General features: G+C 50.7%; 1 protein-coding gene across 3 annotated transcripts in view; it reads right to left on the bottom strand.

The window, feature by feature from the left end:
• The window catches only part of POU2F3 (POU class 2 homeobox 3), a 41390-nt gene that overhangs the window by 15696 nt on the left and 5839 nt on the right, over positions 1-19855 (bottom strand). For all 3 annotated transcript variants that reach the window (XM_040534509.1, XM_040534510.1, XM_040534511.1), the window contains one exon: positions 10290-10324. In XM_040534509.1, coding sequence (XP_040390443.1) covers positions 10290-10324 — 35 coding nt within the window. The remainder of the gene's footprint in view (positions 1-10289; positions 10325-19855) is intronic.

The following is a 19855-nucleotide window of genomic DNA, read 5'->3' as shown; positions in this document are numbered from 1 at the left end:
TGCAAATATGAGAGTTTTCCTTATGGAACCAAAGAAGGTTGAAACAAAATCAGCTCATGTAGGTGTTTGCTGATATCCATGCTAGACCACCATGCATAAAAGAGAGTGATTGGGTTAAAATCAGGACCAGGTCCTGCTGTGGTTCCCCAGTCTCTTGCTTTTACATCATGGTCAGGGCAGGAACGAGAAGGCATTGAGAACAAATCTTAGTTTCTTCCCATCCTATTGGGTTTGGGAAAATAAGGCTACAAAAGAAAAAAAAAATGAGAGGAGGGGGAAATAAGGCAGTGCTCGCAGGCACCTGGGCAGTCTCCGGGCTGGGGCCCCTGGGCAGCAGGTAACGGCAGGTGGCGGCACCCGCACACCGAGCTGCCGAGGGCTGGGGAGAGGAATCACACTTGCAAATCTCAAGTGGATGTTTTCACAGCCTTAAAATAGGGTCAGCTGCCCCCAAGCAATCCCTGTGAAAAACACAGGAAGGGTGACTGGATGGAAGGAGTCCCTTCCTTAGTTGGCTAGCGCGTCTGCTGGGCACGGTCAATGATGGATTGGTTCTTACCTATCTCTAGCCTGAAAACAAAAACAAAAAGCAAAACAAACTAAGAAACATATTGAGGGCAATGGAAAATGATCAAAGCTCTTCAGCTTGCTTGCGCAACTGATTTGTGGAAGGTGTTTCATAAACATTTCATAAGAAGGAGAATTATGAAGAAAACATCTCCCAACCTGCCTGCAATTACTGCACAAACTCTTCCTTACCAGTAGGAAGAAGGGGAGGAAAAAAAAAAAGTACATCTGTTTTGTAACTGATCTGTGAACTTTTGGCAAACATTCGGCTCATGAAAACATCCTGCAGACATATTGCAAAGCTGTAAAAAGCCAGCCTTATACGAGGAAGTTGGAAAGATTCACGTTAGCAGCTCCGATCTCACCATGTGGAAGGCCGTACCCCTCCGACAGACGGACGGACCGACCCATGTCTGAGCTGATGAAGCGGCAGCGGGATGCCATCAGTTGCACAGGGCTCCAGCTGCAGCCTCCTGGTGTAACCCAGCGCCGCCGCTGCCAAGGTGGCTTGCGATGCTTCACGACATTCCTGTGCTTACAGGATCAATTAGCAATTCAGCTAACGAGCACCAAGCAACCGGCCGCGGTCCCCAGGCCAGCAAGCGTCTGCTGCTGGCTGGGAGCACTTCCCAAGTAACATTAGCACTACTCCGCCTTCCCCTTCGCTAAGGTGGGACGGGCTGATTCTGCACCCGCCTGGGATGCTCTCCCCAAACCTAGATAAGGGGTGCCCGTACCCTGCCCGAGCAAGGCCGTGAAAGCCACGCCAGCCTCCTCCAGCAGCAGCTGCGGTCATCACTGTAAGACCGAAGACAATCGGATTTGTTGTGCAGTTTCTATTTAGACGGCAACCTCTTTGAAACAGGTATTTATCTGCCCTCGTATCTGGCTTATCTGAGAGTCAGCAATTCACTACTGTTTAAGACTTGGACTTGCTCACATCCCTCCCCCTGCAGCTGCAAAGGGCTCTGGTTGTTGGGAAGAGGATTGGGTGCACAGAGGATTCGGAGCCGATTGCCCCTCAGTGAAAGGCAGCAGCACGTTTCTTCCTGGGCTGAATCATTCCCAAAGCATTATTTCACACAACTGGGTTGCCTGAAGTCAAGGGAGGAAGTCTTATGATGGAAACAGGTATCAAAACTGGATCCAAGGCTATTGCAGCTAAGCCTTCCCACCTTCCAATGGCGTAAGTGTACTTCTGTGAATTACCTGCACACGTGGGCACCATAAAATAAAACACACACTAATAATGAATTATAGCAATAATAATAATAATGGGCTTGCAATTACTATTTCCACATGTACTATCCTGCACATGCAGCGAGGCTTAACAGACACTCAGGAAGAAAGCAAAAAACCCTTCTGTTAATAGGACAATATTCGCCCTATAAAATTCAGTATCCTTACACATTGAAGACTGGGATTTTCAGAAGCTGTCAGCATGACAAAAGCAGAATTAATCCCATGCTGAATGCTTAGCAGACAATATCCTAAAACTCAGTAATGGCAACACACTGAAAAATTAGAATGTAATCCCTAACCTCAACACACCTGCATCAGAGCTTTGAGGCGTTTGAGTCTGTTAATTGAGGTCTGATCTGATACGCTTCACCCTCTGAGCTGCAGCTCAGGACGTGAATGGCTGCGCTGGAGCCGTAGTAAAAGTGGGGGTGGGAAATCAAAACTAAGTGTAACCGAGCTACATGCTTCACAAAAGGAAACAAACAGAACCACGCTCGGCTTTGCGTTCGCAAGCCTTCTGATGCAGCATTTCCCAAGTGTTTCTGCTTTGAAGCAGAGAAGAGGAAAAAGAAAGAAGCCATCCCTCTGCTCCGCGCCGAGCAATAAGCCTCCAAACGATCACGTGCAGCACAGCAGGCTTCCAAAGCAGGCACCGGGCATGGGAGAGGAGAACTGAAGGCAGAGGTGGGGTGAGCACCTGCCCCGAGAGGCCGTGCTCACGTCTGTGCTGCCTCTGCACGAGCCCCAGGAGCACAACGAGGGCTTGGAGTGGTGACCTGTGGTCAGAGAGCACCGAGCTGGCAAAAGGATGCTGGAAAGCAACAGCTTGGAGCACCTTCGCTCTTGCTATTGGTACTCAGGCATGCGGTGCCTTCCCTGCCTTGGCCAGTGGACGTGCCAAATTGGAAGTATTTAAAAAAAGGGTAGGGGAAGATGCCATTTTCTTGGTCAGAACGGTGAGAACCTCCAAACAGAACATGGAAAACTGTTTTACCACCGTAAAGGCTGCGATTTCTCCCACGGCTCCGTTCCAGGACTCTCCTCCCCAGCCCTGAGCCCGGAGGTGCTGCCATCGCTGCTGCCCCAGCCTCACCGAGCGTTGCAGCACTGCTCCTGCATCTCCCAGTTCCACTTGCCCAACTTCCAAAGCTCTCCAGAACTCCACCTCTGCCTACACCTTTGCGCTTATCTTCCCCGCTCCCACCCTGGGCTGCATCCCTGCCCCTTTCCTTATCAATCCGATTTCACACATGCCAGGCTTCGTTGCTTCTCCCATGCCCTCCTGCATGCTTGCACAGGTTCCCTGGAGCCTCGTCATGTTCCTGTTGAAGTCAGCAGCAAAATTGCCTTATTGGTCTTTTACGGGGGCCAGAACCAGACCTTTAACCAATTCCCTACACGAAAAATTTCCCCTTCCCATGGATCCCTTGCCTAGGGGTAGCAGACCGTGTTGATCCTGTATTCTCTGTGCCCTCTGGCTGCCAACCAGTCAGAAACCACCTAAATACCTGGCACTGCCTCCCTGCTGCACAGCACCGACGTCCCCGGCTCAGTCATCCGCGCGCAGGGCAGGGCGAGACGCGGGAGTCGTGGCGCAGGGAGCCCTCGCTTTCCGCCCCATCCCACATTGGAAAAGGAATGAACTTGGAACCAGCCGGCTCCCGTGACTGGGGCTGGCTCCGTCCCAGCTCCGCAGGTTTCTCTGATTGGTTCGGGGGAGTTTTGGCACCCGCTGCCGCGCCCCGGGGAACTGGGACACAAGGAGAGCAGCTAGAGGAATTGCATTAAGTGCACACAAGTCATATAATTAAAAAAGAAAGGGAGAGTGAGAAAGATCAACTTCGCTGGAGAATATCGCATAATTTTTCGGTTTGGGTGGAAGGAATGAGGCTGGAGGTTGAGGGAAGAGGGAACCAGTTCTCTGCTCCCAGCTCGGGGGCTCTGGCATCTTCCACGTGCCGGGGAAGCAGGCGAGAGGGTGTCCTGCGAGAGAAAACCCGGCGTCTGCCTCCCAAGGGGCCGAGCAGCTCCTGCTCACCCACTGATTTCACATGGAGCGCTGGCACATCAGCACCTCTGGGACGGGAGAAAGTGCACTCTGATGTCAGGCTTCCAAAATTAGAGGCCTTGCTTGAAACCCCATCACCTTCACCTTTTTATGCTATGACTTGCCCTTCTGCAAAATGGGTGCAGGGCCCCACCCTTGCTGGGTGGTGCAGGCTTTTGATTGAATTCTTGGAGCTCACCAGATGAAAGGCCTTCAAGAATTTGGAGTCTTCTCCTTATTACCGATGAGCCATTCTCCAGCAGGCAGAAGAGTCATAACCATGCATGGTAGTTCATGCAGCTCACCACTTAAAAAGGTGCCAAGCAACCTAAAAAGCGCCTTGACAGTGACATCCATGCCCCGAGCTCAGTTTCTATTGCAGAAACAATTGATAGGTCCCTTTAGTCCATGAAACCAGGGCTTGTCGCCTGCAAGCTTAGAAAATATTCACTAAAAGATGATAGGAGCCCAGCTGAGCAGGGAATTTGCACAAAGGGAAGACCAGTCTGTCTCTCCATCTTTAAGAGAGCTTTGAAACAATAGCAGAAGATATATTGCCAGTGGACCAAGGCAACAAGTGTGGACAATACCTTCTAAATACAGGTTGCTCTTTGGAAGCCTGGAGCAGCAAAGCAGGAGTCTGTGAACGGGCTGCAGCTGGATCTGAGAACCAGGCACAATCCTGCCAACTCAGGAGTGATGCTGGGCTATTGTCAGCAGTTATTGGCTAAGCAAACAAATCTGGTGACTTCAGTCCATCCCTTGGGAGCGGAGGGTGTGGGGTTTAGAATATTGCCTCCTACTTCCATCCCTCTTCTCTCCTACAAACTTTGCAAGAGAGTCACCGGCACGTTTTGGAGTTTGTTCCCAGCAATCTCATCTGCAAGGCTCCAAAACAAAACTAGCCTGCAGAAGAGGTTCCTCTACATATCTGTCCTAAGCAAAACAGTGCCATATATAGAAACAGAGGACTTTCCCTCCAGCCAGGGCTTTCTCTGATGCTTTCCCAAAGGGCTGCATTTCAATGAAGAACCAGCACACATACAAATTTATGCAATCAGTCTATCCCTAGGATGGAGCAAGGGAACTTCAAAAGGGAAAGGCCAAGGCAGCGCTCAGCTTAGATCCAGTGTCAGTCAAGGCAGATATGGACAGCTGGGCCCATTTCCAACTAGAGAAGGCTCAAGAGATGAAAAGCAGATGCAAGACTTAGGCTGACACCCTGAGGCAACGCGGAGAAGAAGAGAGAGTGAAATCTGAATTGATCCCCAGAGGGGAGAAGGAAGCAGGATGTGAACCTCCCCTTGAGAGGAGGGCAAAACAGGACTGGGATGGAAATCTGGAGGGCAGACTGAAACCTGAACTACCCACAGGGAAGAGCCAAGCAGGAACAGAAATGACATATAGGGAACACACGAGATTAGGGGGAGGTGGGAACTCAAAGTGGAATGAAAAACTGAGAGAGATCGCCGGGGGGAGGGAAGCCCTGATTGAGCAAAATTAAATCTGCAGGGAGTTTTGCATCCCAGATATTAATAACAAACTACCTAGCAAGTTGGGCCCTTCTTTCCACCTTCAAAAGGATGGAGGGGAGGAAGAACTTGTCTGTGGTTGAGCACAAGACTATGAATCAGAGAATCGGAGTCCGTATCCCAGCTCCGCCAGGGAGCAAGGCCCTGGATTACAATAAGCCTCAATGTCCACAGGCAACTCTCCCGTAAAGCATCCACTGATTTCAGCTGCAATCACAGTGCTCAGCATCTTTGGGAAAAGCCAGGGAGTCAGCCTCTGTCTGCCTCATCTGCAGGACAGGGTTAAACACCTCCCTACCTTCTGGAGGATGCTAAATTCATTAGCAAAGAACCTTGAGACGTGTGGGCGGAAAATACCCAGCAAGGTCAGGGCATTAATGGCTCTGAAGAAGGGCCACCTGTGATTTCACATCTCAGTTCGCCTGCTTTCCTTTCTCACATCATGTGTCTACAGGACATCAGCTGCGAAGACCTGAGACAACTCAGTCTCTTACCTCCAAACAACTGCTGGAAACCCCCCCAAACCTCAGAAATTCAAGTTCCATCAGAAAATGACCCTACCAGATATGAACAGGGCAGGGAGGTGAGGTTAGAGAAGCACATCCTGGGGTGGGAAGAAGATCCTTTTGGAAGGAAAGATTTTTTTCCACGACCCAGTTCCTCACTGCTCTTTTGGGGTATACCAGCAGACACACTCAGTTGGCCCCCCCCAAAATCTACTCGAGTCCTTCTGACTGGGAACCTTAAGCAGCTCAATTGTTTGATGCTGACTGGTCACTGGAAGAGATGGGGTGTGAAACCTGTCCCTTACCGTCATAAGGAACAGTCAAAATGGCACAGAGTATGACCAGATGTGGGAATTCAAACATAGAGCTAATGTGCACGTGAAATACCAGCCCACTTCAATCGTGTATCTTGTTTCCTGATTTTACTCTGGCTGCTTCCCCTTGTGCTCTGAAGATCTTTCCTGCACCACCACCACATCTCCCAGTTACCTCCTTTTCTCAGGTAAATCCTTCCCAAAATCCTATTTCTAGGAGGCCCATAGGAAAGGGCTGTATCCACATTACATCCCCTAATGGGTGTAAAACAAAGAAAATAAAGTAATAAAGAACCAACAGGAAAATTCAAGCTATGCTGAACTCTGGGCTACTCAGGCACATGAGTGCCTGCCTGCAATATTGGCAAGTCTCACGGCAGGATCACCTCTGTATTGGTGCAAATATCAAACCTGTCATTATCATTAAACAAATGACAGCCTGTCTACAAGGGTTAGCCTTCTGCTGGAACGAAACTGCATGACATATTTGGCTACAGAGCACACGCAGATCCTTTGCTGCCCTGGTAACGTACAACCTTTCAGCTTTATTTCAGAAGGGACACATTCTGTCCCAGCACGGGAGCACAGTTTTGTGCTTGAGAGCACGAGGGGCTTGGAGAGGACGTCTCATTCCCTCCTCTGGAAGAAGATGTGAGCCTTCAGTCCTCATGTTGCTGCAAGGGCCAGCAAGTGCCACAAACCTACACATCACTTCCCTGGTGGAAAAGAAACGAGAGATCCAGAATCTGTTCTTCTCTCCCCTAGCTGTGGGTTGATGCATGGCACTGGGAGCTGGACTACACATACACCATCGACACAAGACCTGTTGTCTCCCAAAACCACGAGCCCTAGCTCTGTGTGCAGATTGCAGAAGGCAATGGAGTTATAACTCCAGAAAAGGGCAAGTTACACGGCTCTCCAGAACAGCTCTCTTCAGAGCAACCGAGAAAACAAACAGTGCAGCATTTCCCCAAAATGCAACCATTGCATTTACCAATGGGGGAAATAAAACAAACCAGACCATCACCGCCTGGTGAAGATCACCACATGACAGCGAGGAAAAGCTCTGACTCCAACACTTTCAGCCGGACCTTTCCCGGTCTGAAGACTCTGAAGCCACCACTGCCGAGTTCCTCGCTCCTCTCCTTGACACGCTCTGGACACGATCCCAAACCATTAAGAAGCAGATGTCCCTATCCAGGTTGCCAGCACTGAAGGTGAAAGTTTATTACGCTCTCTTTGCATTTCCCTTGATATAAACAGGAAACAACAAGCATTAGACTCTCTAAATAAAAAGCCAAACCAGATAGGCAAGGCAGAAGATGCTGCTTTTTTCCATACACACCCTTTCCCCTCTCATTCACATACAAATTACTGTTGCATCCAGGTGGGAGGAGAGTTTAAGCGGGGAGGGGGGGAGTGAACATTTGCCAAATAGGTTGAGGGATCAGAAGGCAGCTTTCTCATAAAGCACAGGGCTGACCCACAAACTGCGAGAAAACCTCAAACTCCACAAGAGTTTCCCTCCTCCCCGTTCGCTGGGTGAGAGCAGCCGCAGCAGGGAACTGGTAGGCAAGTAAGGGGTCTAACCAGGTCACTCCACCCTTCCCTTCCCGCCTGGAGCATAACAGGGGAGGGAAACAGACCTGAAATGTAGGCCATCTACAAAGACTGGGGGAGAGGCTTAAACGATGTGAGATTTATGATCTTCAAAGTGATTAGCGCCCAGCACTCCAAATAAAGTCAAAGAGAGCTCGGCAGCTCTCGCATTCAGCTTGGAGTTGGGTTTCAAACCATGCTTCTCTGGCTTCGGTTTGAAAACCTGAATTGCAAGGTAACAAAAAAAAAATACACCCAAACCCCAAACCAAAATTAAAAACCCACCAACCTCCACCCGTAATGAAAGAGCTCGGCATCTGGTTTTACATGAAAACACTTTGATATTCCCGTATCTCCCCTCTTCCTTTTTCTCATTGCTCGAAATCTATTTGCTGAATTGAAGGTAAATTCACCAATAGCTGAGGTCAACACGAAACGTGAGTGTACAACCGGTGTGCGTTTGGGCTCAGTCTCATTTAAAATAATACCAAGAATGGCCCAACTCGCCCTGGAGAGGGCCAAGAGAGGGAGACAGAGAGCCACGCTGCCTGCAGGTCCTGCACCCGCTGCGTCCACTCACCCGCACTGCTACAACCCAGATAAAAAAAAATGCAGCTAAAAAACACCAAAATGAGCTTATTCACAGGTTTTTGCTTTTTAAGCCTTGATCAGTCCCCGGTAAAGTTTGCTGCTTGGTTACACAGGTGTACGAATGAAAGGGACTTTGTGGTGCCCTGGTGGAAGGAGAGAAACAAAGTGGGAAGTGATTGCTACCAAAGACTGCTGTGCAACCACAACCTCATTTTGGGAGGAGGATGTTTGCATCGAGCAGACTCTGGCCCAAATCCTAGTGACTATGAGGCTGCCTACCTCATGAGTTTACCAGCAGTTCTCATTCAGTGGCATGTGAGGGACAGGGACCTTGAAGATAATGAGTCCAATCAGTGGCGGGTGTGAACCAGCGCTGCTTCACCACCGTCACTAACGTCTCCTCGATTAACCTCAGCCCAGGATCCAGTTCTAACATCTTTGTGATGTTGCCATAGGAAAAGTTTGCAACATGTAATGATCGTGTACTTTCATAGCTTATTTCTATCTTGAGGGAATTTTCTTTTATCACTCATTATAAGCAGATTGGATTCTTCTCTTGGCTTGTAGAAAGCCTGTGCTTTGGGCTCTGCAATCCACAGAGCTGGAGACACAAGACTTTTTGTTTTCAGCTGGGTTTTCCAAAAACCTGGAAGATGGCTGAACGTGTTAAGACACCTTTGATAGGAAGTTACAACCCACCCAGAACCGGAGCAGCCAAACCAAACAAACAAACAGCAGCTTGCTGACATCTGTCAGACCAGAGCCACCAAAACAAGCTTGGAGGACAGAAAAGTCACGGAAGAGGCATCAGCTGCCCACCTGCTGCTAGCAGGAAGCCCTTGCAAAGAATCGCAACCCTTGAACTCGGGGAAGGTAAAGCTGGAAGCAGGCGGGCTGCTGGATTGCTAGGAGTGCCAACATCTGCTTCAAACGCTAGTAACTGTCCATGGAGCTGCAGCCCTGCTGGCTTTTCTCGCTCCAGCTCCCCAGAGTGCTGCAGCAGGTGGGTGCCTTTGCTCTCCAGACCTCCTCTTTGTGTTTACAAGCTGTGAGCCCAGCCCCACTGATGGCCACAGCAGTCCTTGGCTCAGGACTCAGCACGTTTTCTCACGTCTCTGCACAGCTTTGAAATCTGGACAGGGCTGTCACCTGCCTCCCCTTGCAATTCTGCTTTGAGGTTCAGGGGTTTCTGAGAGCCAGGTGTCAAAGTCTCAGGCACTCCATGAGACAGGTTGCTTTTGGCTGCATGAAGCCGGAGGATAACATCTAACAGCAAAGACAACAGCTCGCCAGAGCCTCACGTGCTGCAGCCAGGGCTGCTGCTATCAGACACGCTTGCATTTATCTGCTGTCCCTTTCCCCACCATCTTGCCTTCCTCTTTAGGAATCTGCCATTGTAGGCAGGCCTGGTCTTGACCCAGGCACTCCAAGACCTCAAACCACCTCATCTTCAGTCCTTGCTGATACTCCTGTGAGTCAGCCCATGCTCCTAGACCTGCATACCGCAGTGCTTTCAGCACCAGTGTCACGCATGGTGCAAATCCATGGAGCTTTGGGGCGGGATTTGCACATTTGCCAGTGTAACTCAGGTCCCTTTTGTTTCTAAATGGCAATAGAAAAAATTAAAAAGCCAGCAAAAGCCTCAAGCAAAGGGTGACTTTAAGAAACTCTATAATTAACTGAACTTCTATAAAATGGGAAGGCCTGGAAACCAGAAGTTTTATCTGCCATGCTGTCCCACAAGGGGAATTGGGAAGGACTTTTGTGGCCCGTTTAATAGCAGCTTGTGACCTAACAGTTTGCATCTCCTAGCAGTAGCTGCCTGGGACTCAGCAAGATGAGCAGTTAAACTGTAATTCAAGAAAGCAGGAGAATCCGGGGAGCATCTTACCTGCCTGTTAAAGTCCAGCCCATTCTGCTCACTTCCTACAATGAAACAAACAGAAAAAGGTCTCAGTATTAACGGCAGAGAGCATCCATTTAAACCTCCCAGAACTCAGGACCACGTAACCAAAGATGTGCTGCTCGCCCAGTGCGTGAGAGCAAGGAGAGGAGCAGGGAGGTGGAGTTGATGCGAAAGCAGCCACGGAAGCACGAGGGCAGCTTTTGCAGCATTTGGTGGTACCAGCCTTTGCTGAAGTTTTTCTGCCTGGGAGACACCTGGCCAGGCAGCACCGGTGGGGGAGAGCTCACCGACAAAGGGAGATTCCAGCGGGGGTGAACTGGAGGATATTGCAAATCTCCAGGGAAATCCGGGAGCCAGGACTGTGCATAAAGCCAGAGCTAACTGTGGGAGAGGCTAGCAAACAGGTGGCCGAGGCTGTTAACCAGGGATCTTTAGGAACCTGTGTGGTACCAAGTAATTACGGGATATCTAAAGGAACAGAGGGTGCCGTGGGGTTGTGCGCAAGAGGCGTCTCCTTGATTCCAAAAGAGATTGGCAGGCACAGGGGGAAAATCAGACAGGTTTCAGCCTGAAGGTACCGCACAGGCCCTCACTCATTCCCCTTTGATGATAAACATTCCCCCCCCCTCTATCACACCTGCCAAATTCATCAAGAACATCACAGAGGAAAGGCTGTGTGCTCCACAGATATGAATGCTTTAAGGGATTCCACGAAGCCTCTTCAGTTGCAAAGGCAACCCCAAGAAACCCCTTCCCTTCCCCTTTGCAATCCACCCCCTAGGTCATTCTCTTCCAGCCCAACTGAGTTTGTGATAAATAGCCTGAAATTGTTCACATCCCACCACCACAAACCCCTGGGGGCCTTTTGCTCCAGATTTTTTTTTTTTTCCAGTATAACGTTCCCCATGAAGCGTAGCCCATGCGCTGTGATCTGATCAAGCTTCAACACATCGTGTTTTTCGGGAGTTCATGGCTCTTGCAAGAAGTTGGAAAGCAGTTCGGGGAGGCTGTGCAGGCGGGAGTGCAAACCCAGGAGTGCAAACCCAGCTCTCCCGTTGACTTGCTTGCTTGCAACTGAGCAAGCCTCTACCTCGAGCTAGCAGGCAGTTCTTCAGCTCGCACCATGCTCGTACTATTCCCAGGTGAATCACCAGGGCTCCGAGATCCTCAGGGGGAGTGTTCTTGGTACAATTACTCACGGATGGCAGAATGCTTTTAGAGCCGACTCTAACCATTTCATGACACCCTGTTCTCTGCTATCTAGAAACTACTCTGAAGATTTTATCTGCAGCACGTTAACAGCACCAGCGATGGAAACCGAGCTGCCTTTGTTGCTCTCTTTGTTGCTGAGCTGCAGGTCTTCGTTATCAGACACAACCAGAGCACTATTTCACAGCAGAGCATGCCGTTGCCCCCCCGCTCCAAAATCTCTATCCTCTCACCACCTGCAACTCAACCCCAATCCAGGTCTGTACCTTTTTCTGCCAGCCTGTCTGCATTTCTGCTGTGCTGCAACCTGCCCTCCCTTCCTGGCTCCCTCCGACGTGCTTTTCAAAGCTTTCTTTCTCTTCCCAATCTCAGGTCTTTATCTTCTTCCCTGCAGTTCCCTGCTCCTGCTGCCACCTCCGACCCACCAGGCGCTCGCGAGCCCCCGCAGCTGTGGCCAGTTGCCCCCTGACCACCTCTCCCCAGCTGCTCCCGCCCCAGGAATTTGTTCATTCATTGCGCTCCAGCTCCAAGCCCTGAGAGCCAACGACTGCTCATCTAAGCGATGGGAATGCTGATAGCGCTAATAGATGATCGCAATCAGCATCCACACACCTGAGCGGGGCTGCGTGATGATCTTCAAGGCCTGCAGTTTCTACCTTTGCAACCCACGGGGGGTTGATGCAATCTGAGGGCAGTAGCTAAAGGGGAGAAAGGCAAGAAGGAGAGAAGAAGGAAACGCAGTTCCCAGTTGCTAAAATAGAACAGGAAGGAAAAGGTAATCTTCTGCTTTCTTGGACGCAAGGCTTTCGCTCACGTTCAAATGCAGCATGTTGATGAGGCAAGATTCAAAGACCTGGAGGGAAATCCCTGGGTCCCAGTGCTGAGGGCTCTGAGTCACCACTGTACACCCAGCTCCTGGAACCCGGGATGCGCAGCTGGAGCACAGCTTCGTGCTCCATCCCTACCACAACGAGCCAAACTCTCCAAACGAGGCTGCCAAAACACACAGCAGGTTCAAAGCGCCCAAGCTCAAGCTCTCCAGCACATCCCCTCCTCCTCTTCCAAGCTTCCCACCTTTCTCTTTTCCCTCCCTGCACCAGCAAGCGCAGCCTTCAGGCTTCTTTTTCTCTTCCTCTCCTACAAGGCCAGACTCAGCACCCTCCGCATCCCGCCTCAGATGAGCGCAGGTGCTCGGGAGTACCTCATTTTCTGTGACAGTGGAACATGCTGGAAATATGCATGGAGATCAACAGGAACCCATTTGTTGCTTGGGTGTCTAAGTCTGAGATAAGTGCCCCAGGCTGTCTTGGTAGACAACGAGGAGAAATAGGCACCTCCAGAGGCCATTCATCTGACCTATCTTAGACGCCTATCTAAGTCGAGATGAATGGCCCTCTGGAGATGACAATTTCTTTTTATTGACTACAAAGGGACCCAGGGGCAACTAGTTCAGGCTTAGATGTCCAATAGTGTGATATTTAAAACTGGGCGAGGTGATTTCTGCTCCCAGTGGTTATGTAAATGGGGGCTGGATACACAAATCTCTGCAGCTTTTCAGCAGGATCAGTGAGTGTTTGTGCGCAGATTTATTTGCAAACAAATCTCATCTTTTTCTGTTTCAGCAAAAGCTTGTGTGTCGAGTGAAATTAAAATGACTTCATCTGCAAGCCAAGGTTTGGGTGTGATAGGGATAACAACTCTCTTGTTCCAGCTAAATCTCTGACTTTCCTACAAATATTTTAAAAACAGACTGCTTTCCTCCTTGTTTCTATCAACATCAGGACCCACGCTGAAGGAGTCATTTCTCTCCTTAAAGGAACGGGCTGTTCAAACAGCACGGATCTGCACTTAAGATTTAATCTCTCCTAGCTCCAGGAGATAAAAAGAAAGAAGTGTAAGTGGCGGCAGATTCTCAGCTGCTGCAAACTGCCAGAACGCCGCTCGTTTTGGTGGAGCTCCGCACCAGCCAACAACGCGCTCCTGCTACGCCAGCCAGGCACCACGGCCCTCCCTTCCTTCAGTTGCATCAAATTTGGGAAACCCAGGGACTTAAAGGGAGGATTGCTTTGAGCTCCTTACACTACTTTTCCCAGGAGCTTCCCCATCCATTGCCCTCTCTGTGGGTGTCCTGGACAGAGGGGGAGAGGCAGCGATAAGCTCCGCTGGCTCCCCGCAGCACGGCAGCCGAGGGCCGCGCTGCTCTCCTTGGTTCACCTGGCAGCTGTTTTGCATAGCACTGGCATCAGATCTGGTGCGAGTTCGCCTGGGGAGGTTTCTCTGGGGATGGGAGCAGCAGCGCAGTTCCGGACGGCTTTCCCCCCACCCCTGCTGTTCCCCCCCGTCTGGAAGGCTTCGCGCGCTGTGAAAACCGAGCCCCCGCGCCCCGTCGCAACCGCCCCGATTCCCACTGAAAGCCGCCCAGCCAGTCCGGCTCTTGAGGATAAAAGCCCCGCGATGGCAGAAAGGAAAATCAAGATCGCAGCTCGGCTTCGCCTCGGCGAGGCAAACACATGCAGGAACATGCAGATGTCACCCGCGGGGAGTGACAGCCGCCCGTGGCTTTTCGCCCGGCGACAAAGCAGGGCTGCAACCAGAAGGCTAACTTAATTCCCCTTCCCACCCAGCGACACGCTTAATGCGCCCCGCAGTTTGATCTCGCAGAAGGGACAGGGAATTAGGAGGCGATTTCAATCTTTAGCAGGTGTTGGGGAATTCCCACAGGGAATCAGTTTTCTGCCCATGCATTTGGGAGGGAAATTCAGAACAGCTGAACGGTGATGGGGAAACAGTGCCAGGCAGACACCGGGCAGGGGATTCAGGCTCAGATGTCTAACTTTTAGGTGTCTAATTCCCAGCCAATTGCTCTAGGCTGCCTTTACAGCCACAGAGAGGAAGCCGGCGCTTCCAGAGGGCAACTCACCTCGCCCCCAAGACAGAGGGCAGAGAGATGAATCACCTTCTGCTGATGCCTATTTTCATCGCTGACTCTACAAGGCGCCCGGGGTGAGTAGGTCAGGCTTCAGCCTCAGAGTGCTGAATATCTCAAATTAAGATTAATCTCACCTATCCTGAAGTATTCTAGCACCCCAGCTGATAAAGCACAATGCCGTTAGAGATTGACAAAGCAGGCCAGATGCAGAACACCTTTCAATACGCATTTTCTAGAGGCTTAGGAATTAACTTGTTCACATTGACCGATGCAAGAATCCAGTCCCTCACCAAAACCACAAAGTAAAGTTAAAACAACACCCAAGAGCAGTTAAAGAAAAGAGTAGCGACACTCATTATAGCTATGAACAATACTTGAGCCACACATTGTAAATAAAGCAAAACATTCACCTGCACTGAGATGGATGGGGTTCTATTAAGCCAAAAAGAGATTTGACTCCTCAGTAATTTAGCTCACTTTGGATACCCGAACAAACACCATCACAAACCTCTCTGCCATTCCCAGCAGCCAGACCAGCCACTTCTGCAGAACTAGCAGCACAAGCCCTGGCTGGGACAAGCTCACTTAAATCACCTTGTCATCACTTGAGTGGCTGGCCCTGATTCCCCCACCTGTGCCCAGTGGTAATGGGGAGCAGAAAGTGTAGCTGAGCAGACACCAGTTGGTTCCCCAGACCCTTACCTGCCCTGCTGGGATGCTCCCTGTTCCCAAGGTTAGCTCCAGGAGCGTTACTTAAAAGGAGCAAGGGAAAGTCTGAACAGGATGGGAAGTTCTCAAGGCAGCCAAATCGGGCAGCAGTTTTCCTGTTCTTTGCATTAACAACACAAACAGAGCAAACCAGGGCATCGGGGCATCTCCATGGGAAAGTCAGGGCTGGTTAGCAGGAAAAGTGAATGTGTGCTGGCTGACTCAGTGAGAGGGCTGCACGGCTGCAGGGGAAGCTTTCACTGAAGGCTCGAGCGTTTCATTTGGGTGGAAACCCCCTGGGACATAGAAATGCCTTTCCTTTGTGAGCCTCGCAGAACTCCCACCTCCTGGTGCCACCGCAGCTCCGGGCGCGATGTACCTTTCGTGTGGGGCAGGGCGCGGGGGGAACGCAGGACAGCGAGTGTGGGAGACTCGGGCAGCTTCCAGAAGGAAACCCGAGGGCAGCAGTTGTTCCCACGGAAAACATTTCACCTGCAGGTGTTGGGAGAGGGCAAGTCTCTTCTCTTAGACCAGAGGCAAGAGGCAGATCAGACCAGCTCTTCCTTTGCCCCTCTAATTCAAGTCAAACCAGCCTTTTGTTCCCCTTTCCCCTCCCCATCCTTTTTTATCCTCTTCCATAATGGGATGTTTAAGAAAAAAAAATAAAATAACCCAACCTCAAACCCTAATCACCTTCATTTGAATTTCAAATATCCCCCTCCTGGCCTCCCCCACGCCCCAACTGACTCGGAGCTGGGAATATGGAAATTTCTCCTGCTTGCCTTAAATGTGGCTGTGCTATGAAAATCATCAGCCGTATGCAAATCCCGAGCAGGCCCAATTGCCATAGCAACCAGCTGTTTCCAGCCCGGCTGCTGCTGCTGCTTTTATTTATTCGGGACTTGTCCTGGGGCTGTTCGTGGCTGCAGGGGAAAGAGGGGAGAGAAATCCTGGAGGCTCGGAGGGAAGTTTCAACGGGGAGAGCTGGCCTTGGCGAGCAGAGGCACAGCCAAGGACGGGGCTCGGCGTGGGGCTGGGGAAGGCCAAGTTTCCTCAAAAGACTTTGGCCTGACGGCCTGTTTCCAGCCCTGTCTGCGGAGGTAACGGTAGAAGAAAGAGGAAGGCTCAGCCCAGGCATCCCTGGGCTCGCCTGCTGGGGGGTGTCTGAGAGCAGCCTGAGCACCCCCCCCAACCCATTTCATGCTGCTCAACCTGACAGGGCTTGGGCATGTTTCCTTCTACCTGAGTTAGAAGCAGATGCAGAGGTGAAAACCTCCGTATCCTATTTGAGCATAAGCCATGAAGTTTAAAAGAAAGCCTACCCAGCAAGCCCAGAGCCCTACCACAGCAATACGACAAACACCGGTGACCCCAGCCCCCGGGAGAGCTGCACCCACCCCGGGGAGCAGCTCCTGCAGCAAGGAGCTTACACCTGGCCAAAAGGTGGGGGATGAGCTGGGGACCCCCACTTCAGGGCTGAAAATCCCCTTTGCACAGGGCAGACACTGAAACGAGGGCTCTGGTTTTCCACCGTGTGGCTTTGATGCAGAAGGCACGGACAGACATCAGGAGGTGGGAAACCAGGAGGGGCTTGGGGCCTGGTGGCAGCAGCGGAGGCAGGCTTTTACCTCTTGCTGCCACCTTGCCACTGGCTCAAGCTGGCTGAAGTCGAGGAGCTGGGGGAGAGGAATGACAGTCAAAGGTGCATCGCCCCTGCAAGACCGTAGGAGCAGAGGCATCATAGCTCCTTACCACCTGCACTGCCTTGGGGTTCAAAGGAAAGGCTCTTCCTGACCTTCAGAAGGAAGGATATCTGCTCTACTGCTTCCTAACCCTCCAAAAGAGGCTGAGACAACCACGGTGCTGTTGCCACCAGAGCTGCCGAGAGCCCCCTTTCCACCTCCACAAGCCCTCCCCGCACAACCCCACTCCTCGACCCGTCTGCTTCCAGCTCCCAGCCCTGCCCCAGCCGTGCACGCCATGGGGCCAGCCCTTTGCCACCACCCCAGGCAGCAATACCAGCTGCTTTAGGGCAGCGGGACCGCTGTAGGGCCGTCCTGTGCTGCGTGCAGCCCCGCAGCCCCGCTCCCTTCCCCGCGCACTGGGATGCCCATCGCGCACCCCGCCCTGGGCTCCTGGCAGCCTGTCCAGCTCCCCGTGTTGCAGGGTGGGGAGGGAAGATGTTCGGAGCGCCCGCAGCTATTCAGTTACCGATGGTTGTGTTTGAAGAGCTTCCCTATCGCCCTTTTGTTAAGGCTTTGGCTTCCCCCCCATAGCCTCAACAGATGAAATCAAAGGGAAGTAGCTTTGCTTGGTGTAACCTGTTTTGATCAAGCAGATAAACGGGGAACAAGTGTCTGACACAAACAAACAGACAGACAGAGGCAAGTCCCACCTCAGCATTTTGTTGCATCAGATACAGAGGGCTTAGATAAACCACAAGAAGGGGGAGATCTCTGCCTCTCGGCTGGAAGACCAGGGGCGACACTCGGCAGTGCCAAGCCCCCACAGTTCCCATAAAAAAAACTCAACCCAGAACTTGCTGGCATGGCTTTCATCAGTTTAAAAAGATGAAAAGAGCTCGCAGCCAAGCGCAAAACTCGCGCTTGTCATTACCCCCCATGGAGTCCGCGGGACTGCCGGCAAGCCCAGCGCGCAGCAAAGGGCAGGGAGGATGGCATGGCACGGCACGGCACGGCACGGCACGGCACAGCTCCACGGGCATAACCTGAGCATCTCACACACATCCCGTAATAGGAAAGGCAGGGGTAAAGCAAGGGAGGGCTTAGGATTTGCAGGACGGGGCAGGGGATACCCTATTTTTATTATTATTATTATTATTATTATTATTATTGAGGTCATGTTTTTTTTTCTACCATGGCAGAATTTTGCTGCGACCAGCAGACACGGGGAAAAAAGGAATACAAAGAAATGTAGAATTTTGGAGGACATCTTACTAAAAGCTTTGAAGTGTTTTTTATGAAATTGGTGTGGATAAGAAAAAAAAAGAAAAAAAAAAAAAAAAGCTTAGTTGTCCTAACCTCTTATGAAAAAGGAACAATTTGAAAATTTTCTCAAAAAGAAAGAAGTCCCACAATTATTTCAAACACTTCCAAAGTAAAACAATGCCCCAAATCACCCTTTTTTTCCCCTCTGAGCCCAGAACTGGCGGAGATATGAAAGGATGAGATTATGCTTCTGCTACTGCCACTTCCCATCAGATCTTTAGGCATCAGTTTTAGATCAAGGGCTCGGTTTACAAAAGCATTTTGGCACCCAACTCTCTCCTTTTTTTTTTTTTTTTAACATTATTATTATTTTAAATTCTTCTTGGAGCCAGTCTACATCTTTCGGTGATGAAAGGCCTTTGTAGATCTGCACCTAGAAAGATTTCCAGCCTTTATAAGCCATAATATTGGTAGTTTGGTAACTGCCCTCTCCTTCCAGGGGGAACAAATTTCCTGGGGAGCAGTGCATTGGTGCAATTCATTAGGAAATGGGTCTTCAGTTAATACGTAATTGGAAAATAGATTTTCCCACATGAAGCTGGTAAACAAAACACTGTTGCAGTAAAGATCCCTCTAACAACGTGTATCGGGGAAAATAAAAACGTTCAGGGAAGTTCAGTACAAAGCGCTCTGTTGTTTGTAAACGGGATGCTCGGGAAGAGGGGAAAAACCAAACAAAGAGGCGGAAAAGCTTCGGTGCAGCACCAAGGCCACCCCTCGGTGGGCTTGGCTGGCTGTGAGCGCTGGTGGAGCTGGATGAGGCCATGAGGGACACCGGTGCCGGCAGGGCATGGGACTGCTCTGGCCCCAAATCTCCCGTAGGGTCCCAACACCTGCATCCTCTCATCCCACAGCCCCAGCGCCGTGCTCTTGTAAGGTCTCCACCAGCCCCGGTGGAGGAAAGCCTTGGAGGAGAGCCCGATTTAAAGAAGTTGCTTGCATCAGTCCGCAGGGAAGTGTCACTCTTTTGTAAATGAGAGAGATTTACTTGTTCTGATTTCCCTGCCTGATTTGAAGGCTCCCGGAGCAGCGCTGAACATTTTTGTTATTTTAAAACAAATTGCCTCCACTTCTCCGCATTCTCCTCTCAATTACCACTAGAAAGAGGTGCTACAGCTCACACTAATGGCTGTCTGGGAAGCTTACACCAAAAACCACACTGCACCCGGCCAGCCGCCCCTGCTGGGGCACAGGGTGCTTGGGGAGCCGCTGCCTCCCCCTTGAAAGCTCCCCCAAAATGCGAGCGGGTAATTTTGGAAGGGCTCAGGACACGCTTGCTGCCAGGCGGCGTTGAATTGATTTATCTCAGAAAACCAGCTTGGGGGCAGCTGAAAGCCATGAGCAGAGGCTGACCTGACCAAAGTCAAGTGGAGTTCATGGACGTGAATAGAACCAGATTTTATCTCTGCCTTAGATTATGTCAAATAACCCAACTTATGAGCTCGGAGGATTTCTAGACCTCAGTGTACGGTGTAAATAAAGGGGCAGTTTTAGTCCCATTAAAACATGCCTAGGCTTCTCTGCCTTTACCAAGATCTCTCTCCCTCTTTTTTTTTTCCTTTTTCCTAAATCCTCTTAATCGATAAAAGGAGAAGTAAAATCATTCCATGTGAAGTTTTAATCTATGGTTACACATTCCCCCACCCCAAGCTTAGTGCTCGTCATGACTCAGAGAACAATTCTTCTGCATTGTCTCT

This window comes from Cygnus olor, chromosome 22 (assembly GCF_009769625.2).
Source record: "Cygnus olor isolate bCygOlo1 chromosome 22, bCygOlo1.pri.v2, whole genome shotgun sequence".
NCBI classification, from domain to species: domain Eukaryota; kingdom Metazoa; phylum Chordata; class Aves; order Anseriformes; family Anatidae; genus Cygnus; species Cygnus olor.
The sequence above is the reverse complement of the archived record's forward strand: the minus strand, read 5'-3'. Positions and strand labels throughout refer to the sequence as shown.